At 40.3% G+C, this 12209-nt stretch overlaps 1 protein-coding gene across 2 annotated transcripts in view; it reads right to left on the reverse strand.

Moving 5' to 3' along the window:
• The window catches only part of LOC127612769 (zeta-sarcoglycan), a 201749-nt gene that overhangs the window by 15116 nt on the left and 174424 nt on the right, over positions 1-12209 (reverse strand). For both annotated transcript variants that reach the window (XM_052083563.1, XM_052083562.1), the window contains exons 5-6: positions 8960-9082; positions 8749-8821 (exon numbers count right to left, since the gene is read on the reverse strand). In XM_052083563.1, coding sequence (XP_051939523.1) covers positions 8749-8821; positions 8960-9082 — 196 coding nt within the window. The remainder of the gene's footprint in view (positions 1-8748; positions 8822-8959; positions 9083-12209) is intronic.

The following is a 12209-nucleotide window of genomic DNA, read 5'->3' on the forward strand; positions in this document are numbered from 1 at the left end:
ACAATATATAATTGCTTTCTTGACTGACTGTGGTGTGTTTGAAAAAGTTGAAGAATTTTAAAGTGACCCCTTTACCCTTGCACCCCCCTCGAATGAAAAGTTTAGACGCCTCTGGTTTGTCACGTTTGCGAGGTCCAAACTTAATTCTGCTTGTCCGAAACGTAACATGGTTGAAGAGAATCGAGGCAGCACAGGGCACAGAGTACCATATTTTCCGCACTATAGGGCACACCTAAAAGCATTCCATTTTCTCAAAAGCCGACAGTGCACCCTATAATCCGAGGCACCTTATACAGTATATGGACCAATATTCAGATTTCTTGGACGTGGTATTTTAAATGTTCTGTAAAGCGCTTTGTTACAGCTGCGGCAGTTGTGAAAGAGTGCAATATAAATAAAGCTGGATATTGTATTCCCTTTAGCGTAGCTCCATCTAGTGGATGCATAATGCAACCTCAGCCAGTGTTGTACCTTCTATTCTATGCTCCTTATTCTATGCGTCCTGTACTCTGTATGAAAACTTTAAAAATATGGCATTCATTGAAGATGCCTTGTACTCCAAAGCGCCTTGTAGTGTGGAAAATACAGTAATCAGATTTGGCACATGAAGAGCAAAGCCTGCAGCAGCACAATCACAAGCACTCATTCGGAAGAGCCAAGCATAGAGGAAGACGATCCACGCTGACGTTTAGGTGCCCAACAGAAAGAATTCTAGCAGATTTGTGTGTGTGTGTGTGCGCGCGCGTTTTGACACACATGTGCTGGTGCAACCCAGCAGCTGCACCTCATCGCATAAGCAGCAGCTGTCCTTTTAAAGCTGGCCTTGGTCTCCACCACAATGCCACACTCGACATCGACTTAGTTGAGCCCAGCAATTATTTTATAACTTTTGGAGATCTTGTAGTGATGTTGAGATGAAGCTGAAGAATATGAGGGTTTTTCTGTGTGCACAAACCACCCTGGTGGCCAAAGGCTTCATTGTCTTTTGAACCGTGTGATTGCTTTTTGGGCCTTACACGTCAGTGTCCGCCTGAGAGTATTAAGTGGAATCAAGACAACAAAATTAGGTCTCCAGCGATTCATTTGTATCATCTGTTTATGATTAACCTGTCTGTGTAGGGTAACTTGTCCACACAAAAAATCTGATTGGGTCCAAAAAAAGAAAAAATGAACCCAAAGAGGACAGGAAGCCAGTGTGGCCAAAACGTATGATATGAAATGAACTGTTGGAAATAAATTATTTCCATTTCATTTAAGTGTAAATGTAGCTCTGTGGTAGCATGGTTGAAAAACTGATTAGCACGACTGCCTCACAGTACGGAAGTGCGGGGTTCGGTTACTGGGTGGAGTTTGCATCTCCTCCCTGTGCCTGCGTGGGTTTTCTCTGGGTACTCTGGTTTCATCCCACATTCCAGAAAAGATGCACAGTAGGTTAATTAATCACGCTTAATTGTCCTGAGATGTGATTATGAGTGCAAATGTTTCTTCGTATATGTGTGCAGTTTCATACACAGCTTTTTATTGAAAAAAAATAGATATATATTTTAGCCATCTAATGGCCACATCCTTCCAATTGTATTCTGTGGATGTTGAAACCAAATTAGAATATTGGGCAAAAGAGTTTGTCGGCCAAAAAATCTTTGGAAAGAAACTGTTAAGTGTGATCGATATATCCCATTAGACTTGGCTAACATTCTTCTTGCCATTGAAGGCCTCTCAAACTTGCCATTTGGGAAAAAAACCTATAACCTTTTCATGCTAAAGGATCTCTGCCATGGCTATCCAATCACATCCACAGAGGCTGTAAAACATAGATGTCAAACTCAGGTCCTGGAGGGCCGCTGTCCTGCATGTTTTCCAAGTCTCCCTGTTGCAACACACCTGATTCAAATGATCAGATCATCAGCAAGCTCTGCGGAAGCCTGACATTGAACTTGTTCATTTGAATCAGGTGTGTTGCAACAGGGAGACTTGGAAAATATACAGGACAGTGGCCCTCCAGGACCTGAGTTTGACACCTATGCTCTAAAACATACTGAACATTTTCTAAAAGCCCCCGAATAAGGCACTGAAAAAGACTGGAAAATGTATGATCCAGTTTTTGATCCATCAAGACCAAATGTAGAAATGTAGAATTCCAAAAGCCTCATGATTTGCTGTCATCACCCGCTTGGAGGAAAGGCTTGATGCCCAGCCCCATGAATCTTCCAGGTATACAAAAAAAAAGAGAGAGAAGAGAAAGCCTCTGGCTCTATTAAAAGGTTATACAGTCCCCACTGAGTTACTGAAGTGGCTCGTGACTGAGTCAAGGCATATTAGAGTTTTGTCTTTGTGGAGAAAATGTGTATTCATGTTTGTGTGTCTGCCTTGAACAAGACACAGGTGATAATAGAGCTGAGAGCCATCCACTTGAATAATTTCAGCCATTGTTGGCCATTACATTTATTGTAACTGGTTATGTGTTCCGGGGATATCAATATCTATGAGGACAAATCCATTTTACAATATGATGAATCTGCAGCTGACAGTTTCACAAGTGTGTGGTGCTTTGTCTACCTCAACTTTGAAAATGTTTTCTTGTTTTAAAGTGAATAACAGTGAAGTCTGCAAGAAGGGGGAAAAAAAACCCAAAACTCAATTTCATGCTTTTGCCTCTGATGGGGCACCAAGCTGATAATTTAATCAGTAGTGAAAGACTAGCCACACTCTTCTGCAGGTCCAGCCAATTTAATTGCGGTTCATTTAGTTCACATATTCATTTATTGGTAAAAGAATTTACAGCAGAGTTCTTGTTAATCAACGGCAAAATAAAAAAAATAAATAAATAAAGGGAGGGTGAAAGGGGACAGCATTAAAGCAGATCCCTGAGATGCTATGGCCATGTCAACAACTCGCCTCTTCTTTCCTGAATTTAAACGGCCCTATATTTGTGCAAGTCAAATGCAAAGTGCAGTCTAACTGTGCACCTGCATCGAGCTTTCCTTCTTTTGGTATTTTTGTTGATAGGTGCCGTTAGATATGGACGTTTGTGTTGTTGAGTGAGTGAACACAGCCAACTTGATACCCGGCCAATTGCAGCCGCTCCTCTCATTCCCCTTAAGGGTAGGTATAATGCTTAAAAAAAATAGAATACCAGTGAAGGTGGGAGCTTGTGTAAAATCTGAAAGAATATCATGGTTTGCAAATCCTTTTCAACTTATATTAAATTGAATATAGAGTATTAGAAAGACGATACATTTTATTTTCAAACGGATGAATGTTATTGTTTTTACGTAAATTCTTTCCTTTTGAATTTATTGAATCAGAGCACTGTCACTATGCTCATGATTGAGCGTATATTTGGAGTTGTTCCATTCCTTGAAAAAGCGAGAAAGTTGTTCAAGTGTTGCCAACACTTCCTGCCGCACAAGCGAGTGTGGAATTTCTATCGATTTCACAACCTGCATTTGTCAAATAAAAGCAAATGATTCAAAAGCTAACCCATTATTTCCACCATGATAATGACTGCAATTTTTGTAAGCTCTACTGTCAGACAACCTCCAAACCACCGACATTAATCACCGTCCGCTCGGTCACGCGGCCATCCCCAGTTAATCAAATCAAAATATGCAATATGGTTCAACTACAAGAGGCTCTAGTCTGGAGCACAACCTCCTGAACGTGCAAGATGAAGCGGCTTCGTGTTCTAGGAGAATACGCCCACTTATAGATTTGACATTGGACGCCGCCATCTAAATGTTGCTCCACCCGCATTTCACCAAGGTGCGGAAGTGACACAGTTAAGGCGATGGGAGAATCTGCACAGCCCCACAAGTGCCTAGCAGCACGCCTTTTTTTGCTATAATCGCCCAGCAGTATATGCCCTTTTGTGAACAACTGCATGAGCAACTGGTCTCATCGGATAATTTCAAGGAATTTTCCGGATTTCATCATCTACGGCTCAGAATGCCCGTGATAATCAATCCCTCGGGCGGCACGGTCTTAAAATCAGCATCATTGCTTCAAGGATATTGCCGCACAGGCTCAGAGATGCTTCAGAAAGCCATTGTTGGTAAACACAGTTTGTGGCTACATCTGCTAACACGAGATATAACTCGACCATGCAAAGAGAAAACCATATAGCAACAGCACAGCTTCTCTAGGCTGAAACTCAAGAGATGGACTGGCGCAAAAGGAATTGAGGAAATTTCTTCTCATGTACACAGCATAAAAAAATTGTTCACACAATGCAATGACATTGTTTTGCTCATGAAAAGTGTAGTTAACGAGGTTTTCGAAACAAAAAGAGTGAACAGTGCATTCAAACAGTTGTATCTCAAGAATCACTGATTATTTCGGTGCAATATCAAAGTCTTTGCTGTATTCATGTTACATCCTGAGAATGCTTACACTGTGTTTTTTAATGTATGCTACGTGTGCTGAGGTTTTTTTTCCTCTGGTTCAAACTATCCTCCCATTGAGAATGGTTGGAATCAATTGTTTATTTTCCTCCTTTGCCCGACTGTTTCCTTTCACATGTAAGATCGGGGCGCTTAGTGACCCGCCAGGCTTCTCGTTCTGTCTCCCCCATGTTGGTTATTGCTGTCTTGTCTATAGTCCTCTGAACGGATTGTAACTGGGAAGCAAATTCCTTGTGTGCTTCTTTCATACTTGGCTAATAAATCTGATTTTGATTCTGAAGAGTCCTTTTTTAAAGATGCATTGAATGTAACCTGATGCTGCAGTAGCGCAGTAGTAGAGAATTTTACACATGCAGTTTTCAAACCACACACTGATGGAATTTGTAACAACACTCACCACTTCACTTGAAATTGCTCAATACCTTGCTCCTTGAGCTTCCTTTGAAAGTCGAGGCTAGCGTGGGCCTTCTTGGCGAGTTGTACTGTGTTCTGTGACCAGGTCAGATCCTCACCGATGTGGATGCCAAAGAATTTGAATGTAGTGAGTCTCTTTCCCTTCAATATAGATGAGTGTGGGCTGCACAGCACTCTTCTTCTGGTCAATAATCATCTCCTTGCTCTTATTTGTGTCCAATTTTTGAAAAGTTCACATTAGCATTAAGACAATCCTACATGCATATTTTATTATGAAGGAATACTACATAGCGTGTAATGTATAGTAGAATCATTAAAAAAAAAAAAAAAACCTACCAAGTATAGCACATTTCTTAAGACGCAACTCATAGGAACCTTTTCCCAACGGCCCAGTTCAAAGAGAAAGTGGCGTATTCTTAAATTTAATGATATCCAATTACTTTGACATGAACCCCCACTTTTTAATCAAAAAAACAGCCAGCGGCAGCCGTATTCACTGAGTTTTTAAGATCTAATTAGGTGGTGCTCTTTGCTGTCCCACACTAAGTTCTTCATTGAAAAAAATGCTTAAATTAACACTTCAGTAATTGTGTGGAAAAGAATTTACTTTGGATCTTCCTGTTTAAATAAAGGAAAGGCGGATGCTTAGGCACATTTTTGACACTTAATTTTTTAGACCTATGAGTTGGGCCCATTTGAATGTTCCAAGTCACTTGCCGAGAATCTCATTATACGCTACTCATCTCACTAGTTCCCACTGTTAGAAGCCATAAAATGTTTATTAATTGAATATATCTTCCAACCTTGAAATAAGCTTTTGTTGTTTTGGAATCCAGAGGTTGAAAGGAGGCAGGCAGCCAGAGTTTCGGTGGTGACTCATCTCCCTACTCCCTCTTTTGAAATGGTACATTTCTTAATTAGGCTGGTTTGGAAGTACGCCGCCAGGACACAGGGCCATTAAGTCAAATCGCTTCTGTCATTTAGAGACCTAATAAAGAAAAAAAACCAACTTTCAACCATCACCTCGATGAAGAATATTTCTTTTTGGCGTCCAGAGTACCGGGCTAAAGTACCAGAGGTGGGCTGGGGGCGGGGGATGGATGACAAAAATGAGGTCAAGTGCTAGGTGTCTTCAGTTTGGTTTTACTGCATCTCTCTCCATTCACAAGGGTACAAAAGCCTCAACACTTAATAAGTTAATGCAGCACAACTGGGACAGTCGGTGACGGCAATTAGCAGTAATTACTTGTCCACCAGCACCACTCCAGGACTATGAATGAAAAGGCTGAGCGATGAAACAAGATCAGTTGTTAGTTTAGGCCTTTCAGGAGACTTATCAAAAAGACGGTTACTCCGAAGTATAGAACCAAGGCCCCGAGGGTTTTGTCTTCCCATGGAAACATAATTGAGAGTGGACGGTATGCTTATTACGGATAGATCACATTATTAATAAATCAATAAAGAAATTTTGTCTATGAACTGTGTATCTGAATGAATAAAGATGGTTGTTTTACATTTACGTGAGGGGAAAATTGTATACTTTTTTGTACTTTAGAGACCAAATGTCTATTTGTTCATGTTGGTTCAGTTCGGATCGCTTCATTAAAATGAAAAAAAAAAAAAAAAACTCCTGTGCGGTCTTCTCTGATTTCCCATGAGCATAGTCAGAATAAGAGGGGCAAAAAACTGATTTAGCGAGGCATGACAATATTACATGGCTTTTCATGCGATACAATGGAACCTCAAAGAGTGAACAAATCCGATGAGGTTTTGCAATGGGTATTTTTTTTAATTATTTTTATTATTTTGTTAAATTTTTGAATTGATATCAAATACTAACAAATGATAAACTTGTCGATAAAGTGCACATTTTTTTCCCCATTCTTTGAATTTTTATTTCAGGATCATCAGCAGCTAAGGTTACTCTTTGGAGCTGCTCTAACGTCAATGGGAATGTGAAAGATATTTTAACGAGTTGGCTGCAAGGACTACTGTTGCCCTAAATGTAGGCAAAGTATTCACTCGAGGATTTGTATCAAGCCGAAGCACAGTCTTAAAAACTTGAACAAGACTGGACAACTACATACTACATGCGGTGCGGTGCCCCCCCCCCCCCCCCCGCCCCCCCGCACCCCAATCACCATCACATTTTTAATGAACAGCCTCAACTGGGGCATCTGTGACAAAAAGGACAATCAATTTGTTTCACTGTGATGTTGGAAAAACGTGTGCAATGCCAAATCATAACTTAATCATCCTAAAAATGACTCCATAAATAATGCCTTACCAACGAGCAAAGCACACAACGAGCCATACTGTGTTATGTGGAGGCTTCTATTTGAAAGTTTGTACCGAATGATGAGGCAGTCTGTTTTGAGTCAAGGGATGTGTTGTAAACAAACATGGGACTGCACTTACATATGCATTTGGACTTTTTTTTTCTTTGTAGCAGTCTGTTGAATTTAAGTTGCACAACAGTATTTTTTTTTTTTTGGGTGTCGAAAAAAATGAATGCTCTCCGGTGCCCTTGAGAAACAGAACCCATTTGCATTAGTTTCTCTGCACTGGGAACTGCAAATGGAAGGTTACATGGATACAGTCTGGGGGATAAGGGCAAAATGGCAAAGAGCTCAAATCAGCGCCTTTGACTACATAAGACTTAAGTCTCCCTCAGGGGCCTTCTCAGATGCCATGAAGGGCTTAAATGAGAGGTGCAGGAGGAGAATGAGGATGGAAGTGTGGGTTGCGCTGCGAATATACTGACTCAGCAACAGCTTGCTTCTCTCTGATGTGGATCCAAGCATTAGATAGTTGCAGACCAGACTCGAATGTTTCCAAGCGTGGTGCTGCGGCAGCGTGAGGATTCTCAGCTATTGATTTTATTGTCCCTGCTCAGTCAAAGTATTGCTTTCCCGTGCACTTGTTTAGTCAGTGGTGGTGCCCTCAAGATCGAGGACTGCTCCTTTCCAACATGAGAAATCTGTATTCACTTTGTGATGTCAATGTGATCATTGTTTTGCATTATTTACAGAGGTGGGCATTCCATTCGTTACTGTGTGCGTACATAAAATATATGTTCCAGCCACCTGGACTGATGAGTTACACTGGAAAACTGTTTCATCAAACACTTCAATGGATGACAACTTCCTCATATAATGCCATGATGTATGTCGGAAGTCACGAACTTTGTCGTCACTTGGCTCTGCCGACCTCACACTCCTTTTTCTCATTTAGTACTTTTATGGTATTTTTATTTTTTTCACTTTTTTTCTGGCAATTTTTGTCATGGTTTCCTTCCAAGGTCTCGTATAACCTCCTCATGTTTAACAAAGCCAGAAAGAGGCATGTGAAAAAAAGACAGAAGTTCACATGCAGGAAAGATATTTGAAAACACTCCTGAGCAGGTATAGATACACACTCTGAAAGAAAAACAAGCATTTTAAATAACAAATTGGAAGCGACATTAGCTCACAGCCGAGCTTGTTATCTGGCTTTGGACTTGATGACATGAGGCTTGTGGTCTTTTGCACTCTTCAAAAAAATGTATAGCGTAGAAATTGGGACATTAATTCATTTAATTAGATCTTTTGTCACACGACTAAATACAGTACTTTTGTCAGAGGCATTAGACAGAAGATGATTCGTTCCTAATATGAGCAAAATAACATGATCATACCGTGCTGTACATCTCTAGGGAGGGAAAATAATGGTGATTGCATTAAAATGAATAGACAATTGCTCCCATTTTCGTGGCCTACTTAGTCAGAAAATTATGAGGACAGTGGATTGCTAGCGGAGGAACATGAATAGATTTTAATGGGTTTGCGCTAGTTCAAAATCAATGACATAAGATGAGGCATATACAGTTTTGCAGTGTTGCAGGAGGGTGACCATTCTATCATCGAACTTGGCTTAAGTACAGCAAAGTACTTACTTTAAATCCTGGAATGGCTCAGCCCTCACGTGTGATGTCTGTACGGAATGGCTGAACACAACTCCTTCTGACCCTGTGAAACATGACAGAAGACAAACTGACTTTGTAAGTTAAACTAGAAGACAAATTGGACTGTCTGCATTTTGTCTATTTATGTGCTGCTGATAAAAGAGAACACAGACAAGAGTTCCAACTTGAAGGATGAGGGCACCTGTCACTCGAAGTTTCTCGGTGCCGATGCTGATCTCCTCTTCATCTGCGGAGAAGAGAACTCTCTCTCCATCGACACTCTTCACCTCAAACCTCTGACACTGAACCTCCACCATTTCAGCGCCTAAGAAATCAGAAAAGAAAATGGATTCCAGTCAAGGATTTGGAGCACGGGAACGTTCGAAGCATACATAATGTACCACGCGGATGATTCCATGTAGAGCTTGAATGATCCTTGAAGAATGTGAACACTGCATCACAACGCACTGAAAATTGTCCATTTGGCCATAAACATGCTCTTAACCTCTGCGCTCTTGTTGAGTGGTCTTCTGCGTGGTTATGACCCGTCGCCGTAAATCCCTATTTTGCTCTTCTCTGTGAAATGCACGTCTCTTTTGATTTTTGGGCAGAAGCTCATGGGTTGAATTCTCAGTGAGCCTCTTCCCCATTGTGAAGGAACTTTCATTATTTTAGACGTTTTGATAGCTTGTGGATTCAGTAATAGTGTAACGCGACCGATCCAACTTGACATGCGTAGATGCATCCACTTCCCCCAGGACGTAACCGTCTGATTTATTTGATTAAAAAACAATCCCATGCGGAAATTTCTCTACCTGTGCCTGCGTGGGTTTTCTCCGGTTTCCTCCCATATTCCAAAAACATACCACGGTACGTTAATTGTTCTTTGGTGTGACTGTGAATGTTTGCCCATGTGTGCCCTGTGATTGGCTGCCAATCAGTTAAGGGCGTAGTCCGCCTCCTGTCCATAAGACAGCTGTGATGGGCTCCAGCACGCCGGCAACCCTCGTGCGGATAAGTAGCTCGGATAGTGGATGGATGGGGAATCACATGCTAGGTAAGGATGGCTGCGTTTCATTGACCACCTGGAAAATGATTTTAATGTGTTGGTGTTTGTTTTGGCAGATGTGGATGTGTATACATTGTCACCAATCTGTTTTTCAATGACATCAAGCTCAACATCTACTGCTTGGCTTCCGGGTTATTAAGAGTGTCCCATCAGTGCCAATCAACCTTTCTTAGCCAACATCCATGTCCCCTCGCTGACCTTTTTCGAGTAACTTTGAGAAAGTAAGCAAGCAAGAATTTGTGCTGTGAAAACTTGAGTCGTCCTACCCTGAAGTGTGCCACTGTTCCTAATGTATGCCAAGGTTTGGAGGAACATTGAGAGACATCATGACAAGGGAATGAAAGCAAGGGCAATAAAGGACTTTTAAGTTTGAGGGAGAAAAAGAGGCTAGTTTAAATTGGAGATGTGCTGTCTCAGACATCCAGTGAATAGTGTTTCACTGCTGAGCGCCGTCACATCATATAGCTTTCTCTGCATTGGAGCAGGTCAGCACATTTTGAAGGATGTGCTTCATTCACATCACTTATTTCTTCAGGATGGATTTGGAAAAAAAAAAAGAAAAAGCAAACTAAGAAAAGCTGGAGATCCATCATGGTGGAAAAATAGAGATAAATATAGCTAATTTGAAAATCTGGAGTGAAAACTGCAAACATCACACAGTGGGGGCATGTTCTCTTCAGCCTGAGCACCAATGTCTTTTTGTGGCCTCCAATTTTCTCAAATTTAAAATGAAAAAAAATAAAAAATAGAGGAAATAGAAATAATGTGTTTCATCATCATCAATCATCCAATTCAGAGTGAATCAAATGTGATTGGTGATTTTTTTTTCTTTCAACTTCCCCGCTTACAATGCGTTGCAGGTACACTCATAGAATTGAAAGAATTGTGCAATTTAAATTTATTGTGCCGAACATATGAATAATTCTGTTGACCAATTTCTATTTTGTAATTAAATAAAAAGAGGGCATTAAAATGGTCGGCAAGTAACTTTTCTTTTACGACTGTGCATTAAAGCATTAAGGCCATAATAATTTATGTGGCTTGGCTATGCTGGATTTTTTTTTTTTAATTCGAGGCTTTAAATTAGTGTTTGGAGCTAAAAAGGCATATTATGCGAGAAAAAGTTCAAGAAGCTTGAGGATTCATAAAAATACATAAATGTATGAAGTGTGAATCATGCAAATAAACACAAGTTATCCTGCCAAACAGAAAATTAAGAACTCTCATGAAAATCATTTTTCCTGTGGTGTAGCATTGTGTGATCCTCCTACAGTTACCTTGATAACTGCTTCTGTCATTCTGTGCCACTCAAATAAATCTGCTTTTAGCCCACTGCTTCTCAATTATTTCTTTTACGCCCAACTAGGAGGAAGAAAACATTTTGCGCCTCCCCTAAGTCTTTGTCAAGGCTAATAATTGTATCATATCATCTGTAAATTTGTAATAATTAGACCTCTGCATAAAATTGTATCCTTTTTCACATGAATAAAATCAAAAATCAATCAATCAAGATCAACTAAAAACAAAGAATGACATTGATGGTTTTTAGTCTGTATCATAAAATGATTTTAAGTTCCCCCAATTTTAAGTTATATATATATATATATATATATATATATAAAAATGAGGACACCACTGACACCTACTACTGTCGTGGATGTGCAATTCCAACTTATTCTAAAACCAAAAAAGGCATATTGCCTGCGGACACCACCCCACTTCCTGACATCACACCGCTTTTCGTCAGGGTTCGCTAAGGTTGCAAAACGTAGACGTGTGCAAACACTTTTCACAGTTGCAAACAGTTTTTGTGAAAGAAAAACACACATCAGAACTTGCCTAAAAGCCCCCAGAATAGACGAATCTGATAAACCCGTGTTGTTAGGACTGATGCGAGGCACATTTCTTTTCAACAACTATCTGAAAATTGTGGTTTTGTGTAAAAAGCAAGTTTGCACATCACCAAAGCACTTCAATCATCGGTATGGAGGTCAGTTTGAACAGATGGTGGTAAACCAAATTCAATGAAATTTTTTTGGGGACCAAAACTGGACAAACTCATAAATTGATTTGTGAAGTGAATTGCTATGGACTAGATGAACTGTTATGTATGAATTTGTTCTTTTATGGTGGTTACAACCAAAATATGTGTGTGGGGGGGGGGGGTGGGGGGAAGCCAAAAAATGAAAATGAACCTAGAAATAATTAGTCACCATGAACCCAAATGCGACTGTCAGCCAAACTCTTGCCTTGAGTAACGGGAGCACAGGGTAAAGGTTCACGTTTGTGATTTTGAACTGCTGAAAGTGCAGCATGTATTAGCAGCAAGCCAATGCACTGTATCGTAAAAACAAAAATATTCAAGCCTGCAATACTGATAATC

The sequence above is a fragment of the Hippocampus zosterae genome, chromosome 13 (assembly GCF_025434085.1).
Source record: "Hippocampus zosterae strain Florida chromosome 13, ASM2543408v3, whole genome shotgun sequence".
Lineage (NCBI taxonomy): Eukaryota > Metazoa > Chordata > Actinopteri > Syngnathiformes > Syngnathidae > Hippocampus > Hippocampus zosterae.